The sequence below is a fragment of the Oncorhynchus mykiss genome, chromosome 7, assembly GCF_013265735.2.
Source record: "Oncorhynchus mykiss isolate Arlee chromosome 7, USDA_OmykA_1.1, whole genome shotgun sequence".
In the NCBI taxonomy this organism is placed as follows: domain Eukaryota; kingdom Metazoa; phylum Chordata; class Actinopteri; order Salmoniformes; family Salmonidae; genus Oncorhynchus; species Oncorhynchus mykiss.
Genome location: NC_048571.1, coordinates 10,505,618 through 10,521,017, shown reverse-complemented (window position 1 = coordinate 10,521,017; position 15,400 = coordinate 10,505,618). Strand labels below are relative to the sequence as shown.

Sequence of the window (15,400 nt, the reverse complement as noted above, 5' to 3'; positions counted from 1 at the left end):
TGAGTGTGCATTAAAGCTGGACAACAACACTGAAGCTGTGGACCAATGAGTCTGCATTAAAGCTGGACAACAACATTGAAGCTGTGGACCAATGAGTCTGCATTAAAGCTGGACAACAACACTGAATCGGCTAGTATTGTTAGCTCAGACTTAATTCTTCAGGAAAGAAACAGATTTGAGATGAATCTCCCAACTGGCCTTGTGAGGAGGAAAACAAATAGAAGAAAAAAAGACAGGACAAAAACAGATGTGATTTTGTGTGGAAAAGTAGCGTGTTATACAGTATGTGATGGACCAGCGGAGAGTCCTGTCAGAGCTTCAGCCTCAAGTGAACAACGTGTTTCCCCAAAGACAGTGGAAAGCTCTGTCTTAACATGGCTGACCCGTGCTGCAACCAGAATCTACGACATGCTGACCGTATCTGACAGATCTTTCTAAAAGTAGCAGTGACTTCTTCAGATGGTGCGAGAGTCGAGAGATGGATAGATTGGACAGCCATGACAAATCTTGACCGCGAAGATGACAAGCTACGTCGAAGCATGACTGATCACGCTCTCTATATGTTGTGCAGGGTGAAATTAGGCACTTGATGCCAAACCAACTCTGCAATCTTTGCCTAATCTCAATCTTGCCCAGATATGACAACATGTGTGGTTGGTTTGGAGGAAGTACTGCACGCACACTGGTTACACAGGGTTTGTGGGGGTAGGGGAGATTTCAAGAAAACCAAAAGGAGATTACATAGTAGGAGGAAGAATAGGAGGAGCAGGAAGAAGAAGAGGAGGAGCAGGAAGAAGAAGAGGAGGAGGAGGAGAGGAAGGAAGGAAGGAAGGAAGGAAGGAAGGAAGGAAGGAAGGAAGGAAGGAAGGAAGGAAAAGGGGAGGGAGAGAGATTCCATTACCCCCTGTTGTTCCAGAGGTCTGTGATGGGTTATTAGAACTGTGAAGAAGGGATGAGGAGGAGGATGAGGAAGAAGAGTAGGAGGAGGATGGGGTATCTTGTCTTGAGCCATCAGTGGATGGAAAGAGAGGGTTTGTGGCAGCAGGAGACTTCATGGTCCTGGCTATCAGTGTGATGGCCGGGCCATGGGGTTTCAAATTTCTCTGGCTGCCTTGACCTAGAAAACCACAAAAACAATTGTAGAACCTGTTACAATGTGTAGTCAAAATGTTAAAGACAATGCTGTTGTGCCATTCAGGTGTGCTGGGAGCCACGGCCCTTAAGAGTGGAACAGTGGGGTTAGTGAGGATGATTCAATCAGTGATCTCTCAAATAAATCTGCAGCATTCAATAATGTAGTTTGATTGAAGGCATCTACTGTTGTTCCCTAACATGAGCTCTTAACTCATGTTAGCCTTGTTGTTATAAGTGTTGCATGTTTTTTGTGTAATTTTAATTAATTTTGTGACGTAAACAATATTTACTATAGGATCTTTCAAGCATTTTTCATCCTAAAGCTTCCACAATCTTGAGGAATAGAGTCATAGATGCTGCTGGGGCTAAGCAGTGCAGCGTAACCATGACTGTCAGATTGTGTATGCCATGCAGATATGGATAATGCAGCATATGTGGTTGATAATGTGGTGGATGGTGCAATAATGGGCATTCAGTCCAACTCCTGATCATGACCTGTGGACCAATGAGTGTGCATTAAAGCTGGACAACAACACTGAAGCTGTGGACCAATGAGTCTGCATTAAAGCTGGACAACAACACTGAAGCTGTGGACCAATGAGTGTACATTAAAGCTGGACAACAACACTGAAGCTGTGGACCAATGAGTCTGCATTAAAGCTGGACAACAACACTGAAGCTGTGGACCAATGAGTCTGCATTAAAGCTGGACAACAACACTGAAGCTGTGGACCAATGAGTGTACATTAAAGCTGGACAACAACACTGAAGCTGTGGACCAATGAGTCTGCATTAAAGCTGGACAACAACACTGAAGCTGTGGACCAATGAGTGTGCATTAAAGCTGGACAACAACACTGAAGCTGTGGACCAATGAGTGTGCATTAAAGCTGGACAACAAAATTGAAGCTGTGGACCAATGAGTCTGCATTAAAGCTGGACAACAACACTGAATCGACTAGTATTGTTAGCTCAGACTTAATTCTTCAGGAAAGAAACAGATTTGAGATGAATCTCCCAACTGGCCTTGTGAGGAGGAAAATAAATAGAAGAAAAAAAGACAGAACAAAAACAGATGTGATTTTGTGTGGAAAGGTAGCGTGTTATACAGTATGTGATGGACCAGCGGAGAGTCCTGTCAGAGCTTCAGCCTCAAGTGAACAACGTGTTTCCCCAAAGACAGTGGAAAGCTCTGTCTTAACATGGCTGACCCGTGCTGCAACCAGAATCTACGACATGCTGACCGTATCTGACAGATCTTTCTAAAAGTAGCAGTGACTTCTTCAGATGGTGCGAGAGTCGAGAGATGGATAGATTGGACAGCCATGACAAATCTTGACCGCGAAGATGACAAGCTACGTCGAAGCATGACCGATCACGCTCTCTATATGTTGTGCAGGGTGAAATTAGGCACTTGATGCCAAACCAACTCTGCAATCTTTGCCTAATCTCAATCTTGCCCAGATATGACAACATGTGTGGTTGGTTTGGAGGAAGTACTGCACGCACACTGGTTACACAGGGTTTGTGGGGGTAGGGGAGATTTCAAGAAAACCAAAAGGAGATTACATAGTAGGAGGAAGAATAGGAGGAGCAGGAAGAAGAAGAGGAGGAGCAGGAAGAAGAAGAGGAGGAGGAGGAGAGGAAGGAAGGAAGGAAGGAAGGAAGGAAGGAAGGAAGGAAGGAAGGAAGGAAGGAAGGAAGGAAGGAAGGAAGGAAGGAAGGAAGGAAGGAAAAGGGGAGGGAGAGAGATTCCATTACCCCCTGTTGTTCCAGAGGTCTGTGATGGGTTATTAGAACTGTGAAGAAGGGATGAGGAGGAGGATGAGGAAGAAGAGTAGGAGGAGGATGGGGTATCTTGTCTTGAGCCATCAGTGGATGGAAAGAGAGGGTTTGTGGCAGCAGGAGACTTCATGGTCCTGGCTATCAGTGTGATGGCCGGGCCATGGGGTTTCAAATTTCTCTGGCTGCCTTGACCTAGAAAACCACAAAAACAATTGTAGAACCTGTTACAATGTGTAGTCAAAATGTTAAAGACAATGCTGTTGTGCCATTCAGGTGTGCTGGGAGCCACGGCCCTTAAGAGTGGAACAGTGGGGTTAGTGAGGATGATTCAATCAGTGATCTCTCAAATAAATCTGCAGCATTCAATAATGTAGTTTGATTGAAGGCATCTACTGTTGTTCCCTAACATGAGCTCTTAACTCATGTTAGCCTTGTTGTTATAAGTGTTGCATGTTTTTTGTGTAATTTTAATTAATTTTGTGACGTAAACAATATTTACTATAGGATCTTTCAAGCATTTTTCATCCTAAAGCTTCCACAATCTTGAGGAATAGAGTCATAGATGCTGCTGGGGCTAAGCAGTGCAGCGTAACCATGACTGTCAGATTGTGTATGCCATGCAGATATGGATAATGCAGCATATGTGGTTGATAATGTGGTGGATGGTGCAATAATGGGCATTCAGTCCAACTCCTGATCATGACCTGTGGACCAATGAGTGTGCATTAAAGCTGGACAACAACACTGAAGCTGTGGACCAATGAGTCTGCATTAAAGCTGGACAACAACACTGAAGCTGTGGACCAATGAGTGTACATTAAAGCTGGACAACAACACTGAAGCTGTGGACCAATGAGTCTGCATTAAAGCTGGACAACAACACTGAAGCTGTGGACCAATGAGTCTGCATTAAAGCTGGACAACAACACTGAAGCTGTGGACCAATGAGTGTACATTAAAGCTGGACAACAACACTGAAGCTGTGGACCAATGAGTCTGCATTAAAGCTGGACAACAACACTGAAGCTGTGGACCAATGAGTGTGCATTAAAGCTGGACAACAACACTGAAGCTGTGGACCAATGAGTGTGCATTAAAGCTGGACAACAAAATTGAAGCTGTGGACCAATGAGTCTGCATTAAAGCTGGACAACAACACTGAATCGACTAGTATTGTTAGCTCAGACTTAATTCTTCAGGAAAGAAACAGATTTGAGATGAATCTCCCAACTGGCCTTGTGAGGAGGAAAATAAATAGAAGAAAAAAAGACAGAACAAAAACAGATGTGATTTTGTGTGGAAAGGTAGCGTGTTATACAGTATGTGATGGACCAGCGGAGAGTCCTGTCAGAGCTTCAGCCTCAAGTGAACAACGTGTTTCCCCAAAGACAGTGGAAAGCTCTGTCTTAACATGGCTGACCCGTGCTGCAACCAGAATCTACGACATGCTGACCGTATCTGACAGATCTTTCTAAAAGTAGCAGTGACTTCTTCAGATGGTGCGAGAGTCGAGAGATGGATAGATTGGACAGCCATGACAAATCTTGACCGCGAAGATGACAAGCTACGTCGAAGCATGACCGATCACGCTCTCTATATGTTGTGCAGGGTGAAATTAGGCACTTGATGCCAAACCAACTCTGCAATCTTTGCCTAATCTCAATCTTGCCCAGATATGACAACATGTGTGGTTGGTTTGGAGGAAGTACTGCACGCACACTGGTTACACAGGGTTTGTGGGGGTAGGGGAGATTTCAAGAAAACCAAAAGGAGATTACATAGTAGGAGGAAGAATAGGAGGAGCAGGAAGAAGAAGAGGAGGAGCAGGAAGAAGAAGAGGAGGAGGAGGAGAGGAAGGAAGGAAGGAAGGAAGGAAGGAAGGAAGGAAGGAAGGAAGGAAGGAAGGAAGGAAGGAAGGAAGGAAGGAAGGAAGGAAGGAAAAGGGGAGGGTGAGAGATTCCATTACCCCCTGTTGTTCCGGAGGTCTGTGATGAGTTATTAGACCTGTGAAGAATGGATGAGGAGGAGGATGAGGAAGAAGAGGAAGAGGAGGATGGGGTATTTTGTCTTGAGCCATCAGTGAAGGGAAAGAGAGGGTTTGTGGCAGCAGGAGACTTCATGGTCCTGGCTATCAGTGTGATGGCCGGGCCATGGGGTTTCAAATTTCTCTGGCTGCCTTGACCTAGAAAACCACAAAAACAATTGTAGAACCTGTTACAATGTGTAGTCTCAATGTTAAAGACAATGCTGTTGTGCCATTCAGGTGTGCTGGGAGCCACGGCCCTTAGGAGTGGAAGAGTGGGGTTAGTGAGGATGATTCAATCAGTGATCTCTCAAATAAATCTGCAGCATTCAATAATGTAGTTTGATTGAAGGCATCTACTGTAGTTCCCTAACATGAGCTCTTAACTCATGTTAGCCTTGTTGTTATAAGTGTTGCATGTTTTTTGTGTAATTTTAATTAATTTAGTGACGCAAACAATATTTACTGTAGGATCTTTCAAGCATTTTTCATCCTAAAGCTTCCACAATCTTGAGGAATAGAGTCATAGATGCTGCTGGGGCTAAGCAGTGCAGCGTAACCATGACTGTCAGATTGTGTATGCCATGCAGATATGGATAATGCAGCATATGTGGTTGATAATGTGGTGGATGGTGCAATAACGGGCATTCAGTCCAACTCCTGATCATGACCTGTGGACCAATGAGTCTGCATTAAAGCTGGACAACAACACTGAAGCTGTGGACCAATGAGTGTGCATTAAAGCTGGACAACAACACTGAAGCTGTGGACCAATGAGTGTGCATTAAAGCTGGACAACAACACTGAAGCTGTGGACCAATGAGTCTGCATTAAAGCTGGACAACAACACTGAAGCTGTGGACCAATGAGTGTGCATTAAAGCTGGACAACAACACTGAAGCTGTGGACCAATGAGTGTACATTAAAGCTGGACAACAACACTGAAGCTGTGGACCAACGAGTGTACATTAAAGCTGGACAACAACACTGAAGCTGTGGACCAATGAGTGTGCATTAAAGCTGGACAACAACACTGAAGCTGTGGACCAATGAGTGTGCATTAAAGCTGGACAACAACACTGAAGCTGTGGACCAATGAGTCTGCATTAAAGCTGGACAACAACACTGAAGCTGTGGACCAATGAGTGTGCATTAAAGCTGGACAACAACACTGAAGCTGTGGACCAATGAGTGTACATTAAAGCTGGACAACAACACTGAAGCTGTGGACCAACGAGTGTACATTAAAGCTGGACAACAACACTGAAGCTGTGGACCAATGAGTGTGCATTAAAGCTGGACAACAACACTGAAGCTGTGGTCTGAGATGACGTTGACACAGTGGACAGCAGACAGACAGCGGAGTGTACGTAGACCAGCTGAGGCAAAACACAGTGAGGGCATTCATACGATGAGGTCATCGTTACCCAAGTTGTTATTATTGGCTTTCTCACTGCCCAGGGCGGGGGTTAGCAGTGATGCTCCTTTCTGTGTTTCGCTGAGAGCTGTGTGGGGAAAAAAATTGTTTTATCTGTTTCTGGAGGGTTGGGTTACAGTGGTCTGTAGAGAAATTCAAGATAGGCAAGGAAGCTCTATCTGTTACTCGGGCAGCACTCTCAAGGACTACCCATTGAGGTAAAGGAAAGCAAAGGATTCCTGCCTCACTTCATAAAAAGTTCAAATGTCCCTAATAGCTTTAGATACCAGTACGTCTTTCGGTTTCAGTAAACATCTAGGCGTTTTCTCCGAAGAGAGTTAGGCATTTTAGATAATTTTTTTGAGGGGTACCACTCTGATGCCCTTAACATGACATTACAGACTATTTAAAAGAAGAAGAAGGTAAAAGAGAGTTGAAAGGTGGAAATTACCAGAGGAAGGGTTATGTGGCTTCACTGTGGCGCTAGTAGGTCCCCTGGGTTGGGTCTTTCCCTGTTGCTTTTCACCGTGTGGAGAGGGGTTGTTAAGGACAGGGGTGGCAGAGGAGGTACTGGGGGTTTTGGTGGGCAGGAGTTGGGGGGGGGCAGGAGGGAGGTCCACGAGATGAGAGGAAGCATTTCTAATACTGTTTCCTCCGTCTGGGTGAGAGAGAAGAGGGAGGTCAACTTTGATTATGGGGACTGGAATCTATGGAGTCCTATAAGGACATACCTTATGGAACATTTTGATGCCCAATATTTGAGGTCAATATCAACAGTTCATAGACAGGCATTCAAATCCATCTCTTTGGCTCTGAGATGAATGTCTCTGAATGCCTTTCATTGACTGTATAAGATTGTAGTTATATTTCTTTTTTAAATAGTGGATTCAGGTTGATTTAACTTTGTCACATAATGTAGTTGTACCTCATTGAAATACACACAAAGTCTTGAAAATATAATTGGAAGGAGTATTTAGAGGGACAGAAGGGGTACAGGGCAACTTTGTGCTGCCTTTCCCTAATGGGAAATTCAAGCACGTTTTTTGCATGCAGTGTTGTCATGCAGACTGTTTAAACCCAGCATTGCCACTGGCTTTAAGTGCAACAACTCTGTAAACCAATGAGATGACAGGGATGAAACATGGAGAGAGATGATTGAGATGACTGATGTCAAGAAAGACGTCATGGTGTGTGGACACAAACATATAAAATGATGGATTTTGATGGACACTGCTGTAGAGAGAGAGAGTCACAGAGGTTGTGGGGATAGACATGGGAGGAACAAACAGCAGAACAATTGAAAAAGGATGGATGAATAGATCAATGGATGAGCTATGGGTGAAAGAAAGAAAGAAAAAGAGAAAGAAAGAAAGAAAGAGTGGAAGAGAGAGAGGGGTAAAGATAAAGTGCAGAGTTGGACTGATACAGTATGGAGGGAAACTGAGCAAAACAAGCAGCCAATCCTCTCACAGCGCTTGAGGTCTAAGCAAAACAAAATCACCGTCATGCGTGCCCTTCGCATTTGCTCTGGCAGAAACTTACGCGCATACTTCCAACTCTGTGGCGGCAACGTCCTGTGCCACCACCATCTCCACGATCCAGGGACTTTCTACCTCTCAGTGGACTCAAGGCATGCCAGCATGCAGCCAATCACAACGAACAGCTGCGGTTCTCACCCCCCACCCCAGCCCACCCCTCCCCTCGCAGCAGCGTAGTGGACATAGCCAAGCGATGACTGACTGCGAATAAAGCTTGATATGATTCAAAATGTCAGTCTCTGTTTACCCAGTGGGAACTGTGGCCATTGAGGCTCATTGGAGCGGGGGTCAGGTCTAGCTTCCAGGTGTCTCTCTGGTGGTGCTGTAGAAAATAATATCACGTTTCATAAAGTGTGAATAGGAACAAAGTGCAAAGGTAGCGAAGGTGTAGGGCAGGAAATGTGTTTGACCACAGAAGGTCTTTAAAGACAGTGAAAATAGTAGTGTTTTTGGCAACAATAAAAAAAAACAATGTGAAAAGTTAAGTGCTTTAGAATGAGAGAGAGAGTAATCACCAAAAGATGTCTTGGGAGCTCCTGGGAAACCTTGGTTTTTGGTCAGAGGGAGTCTAGGCTGAGTCTTATTGTGAATAACTGGAAGAGAAAGGGAATCAAGAGGAGATAGGCAGGATTTCAAGTAGCTACAACATACTCCCTATGTCTAAAGTAGTGATTCTGTAAACCAACACTTTACATTACATAGGCATTATACCATATTAAAACAGTGTAAAACAGTGTAATATGCATCTATTTCCTCAGAAAACAGGTGTAACAAGGGTATGTAGCATTTAGCTGTCTGGACTTATACACCTGGAACAATATCATGACATACTCTACATTCCTGTACATTGGAATAAAGCTTAGGTAACAGTGTTGCCTGGACATGCATATGGACATGTAGCATTCCTCGCTGTTTCATTTGGATGCAATATAAAAGTTCTGGTTTCAAGTGATTACACGGAAATGGCTTACCTGGACGAGGTGGGAAAAGTGCACGGGACATGGGTGGTTTCTGGGAAACAAAAACAATCTACAGTTGGTGGACGTTTTTATTGCCACCAGATCCACAGCCACAGTTCATATGTCAACGCTAATACGCTACCCGTGCTAAGGTCATGTTTTCGTTTTATGGTGAGGATAGCGTTGTGCTTTGTGCTGTCTCCCCTTGAGTGCTACATCACTGGGAGTCTCCCTTGAGACATCTAGCGTACCTAACGTGCCCTTCAGCCTCCCTTAACGGCACATACATCACTCCTGACTTCTGCCTGGAAAAGACATTTCACCAGAAAACATTTATAGTAAGCTGTCTACACTTCACTTACTGGTACCTGACTTAGACTCACTCACTCACTCACTCACTCACTCACTCACACAGGAGAGATCAAGGGCCATATGACAGTCACACTTGCATTAAAGCTACAAAATCAAAATAGCCACCATGAAAGAGATTGGAAAAAGGATTAGGCTGGGTTTCTGTATAGCTCTTTGTGACATCTGCTGATGTAAAAATGGCTTTAGAAATAAATACATCTGATTGATTGATTGATTGTGAGTAGGCGGAAAGACTATGTCAGCGCGAGCGTGTCATGTGTTGATTTGCGATGCTCTGCCTGTCACAGCAGGTCTGTGAGGGTGACCCTCTTAAACCCACGTTAAAGAGTCTCTCAGGCCGGGTGCTGGGGTCAGACAGGGTAAGCAGACAGCAGTTTATCTACTCTACTCTGGTCTTATACAGCTCAGCTATGCTCTGCTTATCACCCTCTCACCACCTTTGTATATTCTCCCTCCACAGTGACAGCAGGAAATAAAAATATATTTTCTTGAAGAAATAAAAATGAGTGGTAGGGTAAAGTTGTAGTGTGAGAATACGTATGCCTGTGGAAGCGATTTAATGCAGAGACTGAGAGTCCCGTAGGTCATAGGTTCTTATGCTGTATGGCCAACAAACACAGCACATACCATTGGCTTCACAATAGGGGTCCGGTGCTTGTAGGGTTTCTGGACGCTTTTGTCTGCAAAACATGGAGAAGAAGATGTAAACAATTGCTATTCTGAGAAGAGAGTGTCGGTAGGTCATCTTTTGAAAGTCTGGCAAGTAGGAACAATAAAACACAAAATGGCTCACATGATATGGATGTTTTATTCTTTGTTCTTGAGACACAAAGATTTCTTACAGACTTCTTCGAAAATAAAACGAGGAGGTACTGCCTGAACTCTCTGATTTTCATTTTCTTAAGTATGATGTACATACCGCCCATGCAGGGTTGGGAAGTAACTGTCAATGTAATCAGTTACATTTCCAGCTGAAATATTGTAATCAGATTACAGATACGTTTTAAAAAGTATATGTCTACCTCTTGGATTATTTTTACTTTCGGAAAGGATGTTTGCTCAAAAAATAAATACATTATGACACCTTTCTGTTTTCTCAATGGCATTCAATTCAGCATTGAAAAGAAGCCGGTAAGTTTACGTTTGTTCCACTTGAGCAAGTCTGACCACAAGTCAGAGACCACTTTGATGACACAACAAATGTGTTTGATGGATCCCTTTTGTCTTCTTCTAATGCCTCTTAAAGGGAAAGTAATCTAAAAGTAACTGAAAGTAATCAGATCACGTTACTGAGTTTGGGTAATTCAAAAGTTACATTACTGATTACAATTTTGGACAGGTAACTAGTAACTATTACATGTAGAAAGTAACCTACCCAACCCTGCGCCCATGTTGGTTTTGTGAATGACAGGCTTGCTCCAGATTCCGCTGCGTTCGTCTTTGTTGGAGCGGACCCCAAACTCATATGGGGTGTCGGGCTTCAGGTTGTCAACCACAGTGTCGCTGGTGGGGCAGGTCTGGTAGATCCACTTCCTGTTCCTCTCCCTGTAGCGGACGGTGTAGTGTCTGCATGGGAGGGACAAACAAGGCACAGTAAACAACATGCTGATTCTTGTACAGTAGCTTTGCATCTTTATGGCAAACTCTAACCTTTGGAAAATTCTGCCTTCTTTTCTCATCGACCAACAAAGCACAGCAGGCGTGCTCCACATCATACAGTATGGGTGGCTATTCCAGCTCTACGGCTGTGGTCTGATGAACCATAGGGACTAATATGTTAAACAAGCTTCCTCCGTTAGCTATTGTTAATTCTGGCTCCGATATCTCAGGTCATCTCGTCAGTGTCAACCGATCCCTTTTCATGCCCTCAGGGATTGTCTTTCTGGGTAACGCTGCCGGCAGTAGCCAAGCAGTAAACAGAAGGAACTGATATTAAGCTTTTAATAAGCCACCAGATAGAAGGGGGAACTCTCAGCTGTAACTTAGGTTGAGATTTCCAACGACTCCTCCAACTTACGGAGTGGGGGAAATTCTAGAATGTATTTAAGGTGGAGCATAAATCGAGTGATGGAAAAGTGTGTTTGTGTCCCAGCAGTACAGTCCATGTATTCTCAGTCAACTCCGGCACACACCTGCGTTGGAAAAGACCTCGGTCCATTCCCATGCTCCATTTTCCATAGAAAATAAATGGCACACTTCCTCAACGTTTCTCTACAGAACTGTTATGCATCATAAATCCTCCAAGGTTCGACGGCACAGTACATTGAATGCACGGTATGAGTTTAAATCTAGTCAAGTCTCCATACAGTATGTCATCTTTATATATAGCTAGCAATAACAGCCTGGTATTCAGATCTCAGTGTGTGCACCTGATTTCAACTAGATCCTTCTCTTTTGTGAAAAGCAGATAGTCTGAATGCCTTAACAGTGTGTAACTGCATTCACCTGTCATCCATTTTGAGCTGAGTGAGGCTGTTTCTGTGGAAGCTTTGGCCTGAGAAATGCAACATGGAACTGGAACCAGATGCCTGGCTGGCGGTGCGGTAGGGTATAACTCACCCGTCTTCCAAACAGTCGTTCATGATGTTGCCTGCTTCGTAGGGCGTCTTCAGGAAGGTTCCCCAGGACAGCAGCACAGAGGTTGGGGTGACGGAGCCAATAACCAGGTGGAGTGGCTTCTCCAGGTTGACCTTTCCTGTGAGGACAAAGGTCAAGGGTCATACACTATATTTGCAACAGATTTGATGACCTGATTTAATCTTTTAGATGCGTAGACAGACTGCCGCAGGTACCTGTGCATTGTTTCTTTACGTCGTTGCTCGGGATTGGCTGGACAGCAACAAGATACTTGGGTTCAGCGTCTGAAAGGTTAAAAAATAAAACGTTGTCACATTGATTTCTCTGTCATGGAAAAATGAATATACCAGAAGGGGGGAAATATTGTCCTGGGCAGTGAAATAAGGGTTTGGGAAGAAAGAGTCCTGCTGACGCCTGGTGAGTCACTACCCAGCCAGGTCTCTGGTGTTAAGGAGATGGGCTGAAACTATTCAAATCCGCTGTAAACAGAAACAGAGCAGATACACAGATGAAAGAGCTTGACTTTAAGCACAACAGATGAAAACAAACAGTCGTTCGGATGGTAAATTGAAATGCAGAGTTGCTTGAACTCCTCGGAACAATGGAACGTTGTCCAACCTGTAGAGACTTTAATACATACAGTAAATTCTCTAAGGGGTTTATATTATCCACCCACAATCTAACAGTTGTCTATTGTTATAATACTTGCCCAAATGCAAACAGTGTCTGAGGCTAGCTAGGAGGGGTGAAATATGGGTATGGATCTGGAGCACAGTTAAGACACATCTGGCCGCTTGGATTCAATGTGCTATAAAAACAGTGATCCAAAAATATTGTGTTTCTATTGCATGAGAATGGCGAGCTCATTAACGAATAACTGTACAGAACAAAATAGACAGGATGTGAAGGGTGGAGCACCAAGGGCCTGACTAGGTCCTGGTGTTCAATGGATTAACATAAAGCCAGAGCACCTGAGCTGGCATGCCAGGAGCAGGAGCAGGCTGGCATGGATCGAAGCTGGCACAATGTTATGGGTGGGGCATTGGACAAATGATAGTCACTTGGTTGCTTAAAATAAAGCAAACTGTTGGGTGTGGGGAAACACTTTAAATAAGTTAAGAGTCAGCACAGAAGAGGATCCCAGAGAGTCACAGTAACACAACCATATCCTATTGGACTACTACGTGTGCCATTATTGCTGAGAAGGTTCTGTCTACCCTCTGCTCTCTCGTTGGATCTCTCTGGGCTCTCTCAGGTGTTCTGGAGGGGCACCTGAGACCAATTTAACTCAGCTCTTTGTCGTCGTTGTTTTTGTACGTGGAAGGTCACAGCTTGTACCAGTGAGAAATTATGTTTGATCACTTCTGTTGTCTCTCACACAGGTGAAAGGGCTCAAGGAAAAGTGACTAAAAAGCTGTTCTGCATTGAACAAAGAGCGCTCCTTTCACTGATTGGGGAGCCAGCCAAGGGAGTTGTTCCATTCTCTTTAGTCTCTGGTTCCTTTCTACTCTAACACTTCATAGCCAATGGCCATTGAGACCTTTTCATACGACAAGAGGAAACCTGTTCCTGACCTGCTCTCATTTCGTGCCTATCATAAATCCGAACAGATCAACACAAAACAGCAATAAAGGAACCATATTTGTTTGATTTAATTATGAAAACACTCCGATGTTTACTTTAACTCAAGTGATTTTAGTGAGTGGGAGTATCAAGAAAAATAAGCAACAACGTATCATTCAAATTCTAACATAAGTATGTGGTTTCACGCTCAATAGATGGTCTACACAAGCTGTAAGGTAATCTTCCACTGGCCCTGTGCTGCCCTGCTAAGGTGCCGTAGTGGGCTGGGATGCTGGGATGTATCTCATGAGAGGCTGTGGTTGATGATGAATGGAACCCATTGAGCTGCAGGAAAGGACTTTAAAGATGAAAGTCAACACTGTGGAATGCTTAGTGTAACTCCTGCCCTTTTCACCCTGTTTGGAGAATCTCTGTGCTCTACAAAGACAGGTTGCTAGGTTTCTCAGAGGAACGGTTTCTCCCCACACTGACGTATGTTGGAGTCACAATATACACTGTTATGTTATGACTATCTGATGAATCCCTGAAAGTCAATAGGTTAATGTGTGCGTGTGTGTGCATGGTCTTACCATAGACTGGTCTTACCTATCTCAGTCTCGTAGGGCTCTCCATTCTCAGGCAGCTGGATGAACTGTTTAGAGAACATGCTGCTGCCGTAGCCCAGGATGTAGCCCTCCAGCTTGGTGTCAGGGTTGGGACGGACAAACTTCATCACGATGGTGTCGCCCGTAGCGTTGATGCGAACCTTCATGTTCTGTCTTCTCACTGTTACAGGCCAACAAGTAGAATAATACAGTTGAATTGCATTGTGGATATGATTAGTTGAACTGTGGTGCAATGTACTTAAAGATGCTAGTGCATTCCATCACAGCTAACCTTCAGCACCTCACATGAACATGAGCAGATTGCAAATTCTGTGCAGAGCATTTGTGAATTGCACTATAAGTGCTGCATTTAGAAAAACTTCTGGACACAGATTCATTTAGGGGTAATTGCAAGATAAACAGCTGCCTCTCCCCAGGTACCCAAGGGATTAATCAAACAGGATTGTGTTTGTGGTTTTCAGGAAACAGACTGCAGTACTCTTCAACTGCAGCCAATATTACCCTGAACGCATACAGGAGATGGGATACTTGATTCCCTTCATCAGTCATAACATTGGACTATTAGGATAAACTAAAAGGACTTTAAACCCACTGATATCGTCAGGCTTGGGGGTGTGCATAAGCACAGGAGATGTCAAATTAGAAGGTGAAATGCAATGGAGGATGTAACTCTTGAAGGTTGAGCTCCAAAGAGTTCAGAAAAGTCATTATTAAAGAACAGAGGCTATATAGCTGTCTAGGAAATGTCCTAAACATGAGTAATGGAGCTCATTTGAACCTGGTAATACGGCTCTTTAGCTTTGGAAAAGGCTTTCCGTTGTCCACCAGGTTCCCATTTCCCACCATGCAGGAACTTGACTGATTCAGCTGCTGGGTTAAAGAGGCTGTTAAATGCTAATGAAAAGCAGGCTTAAAATGCCACATAAAGGGGATCAAGATGGTGTTCGGAAAAGGATGTTGTGGCAGTTTTTTGTCGTCACACACATCAGTCAACAGCCAGCCCTTTTAATGCCCATGCAGGCAAGAGGCAAGGCGAGCGTTCTGGCACTCCAGCTAACCCTAATCATCACTCAGAGCATTAATTAGGTTTTAACAATAGCCTAATCACTCCCATTCACAGAGCAAACTTGGGATGAACCTTGGATATAATATTGGTGCCTTCATTATCGATGACCCACGAACCTCTTCAATCAAATCAAACTTTATTTGTCACATGCGCCGAATAGAACAAGTGTAGACTTTACCGTAAAACGCTTACTTAACTTCTTTGGGCTGGGGGCAGTATTGAGTAGCTTGGATGAATAAGGTGCCAGAGTAAACTGCCTGCTACTCAGTCCCAGTTGCCAATATATGCATATTATTAGTATATTTTGATAGAAAACACTCTGAAGTTTATACAACTGTTT

At 44.0% G+C, this 15,400-nt stretch overlaps 1 protein-coding gene across 16 annotated transcripts in view; it reads right to left on the bottom strand.

Annotated features, from left to right (window-relative positions):
• Nucleotides 1-15,400, bottom strand: part of LOC110527193 (target of Nesh-SH3) — a 35,320-nt gene that overhangs the window by 10,859 nt on the left and 9,061 nt on the right. For 4 of the 16 annotated variants that reach the window (XM_036982501.1, XM_036982505.1, XM_036982504.1 and 1 more), the window contains exons 2-14: nucleotides 13,975-14,154; nucleotides 12,021-12,089; nucleotides 11,788-11,923; nucleotides 10,604-10,794; nucleotides 9,856-9,908; nucleotides 8,869-8,908; nucleotides 8,413-8,490; nucleotides 8,145-8,219; nucleotides 6,811-7,017; nucleotides 6,370-6,447; nucleotides 4,886-5,101; nucleotides 2,896-3,111; nucleotides 902-1,117 (exon numbers count right to left, since the gene is read on the bottom strand). In XM_036982501.1, the coding sequence (XP_036838396.1) occupies nucleotides 902-1,117; nucleotides 2,896-3,111; nucleotides 4,886-5,101; nucleotides 6,370-6,447; nucleotides 6,811-7,017; nucleotides 8,145-8,219; nucleotides 8,413-8,490; nucleotides 8,869-8,908; nucleotides 9,856-9,908; nucleotides 10,604-10,794; nucleotides 11,788-11,923; nucleotides 12,021-12,089; nucleotides 13,975-14,154 (1,755 nt within the window). The remainder of the gene's footprint in view (nucleotides 1-901; nucleotides 1,118-2,895; nucleotides 3,112-4,885; nucleotides 5,102-6,369; nucleotides 6,448-6,810; nucleotides 7,018-8,144; nucleotides 8,220-8,412; nucleotides 8,491-8,868; nucleotides 8,909-9,855; nucleotides 9,909-10,603; nucleotides 10,795-11,787; nucleotides 11,924-12,020; nucleotides 12,090-13,974; nucleotides 14,155-15,400) is intronic. The other 12 variants (XM_036982512.1, XM_036982513.1, XM_036982514.1 and 9 more) reach the window with 8 other exon arrangements.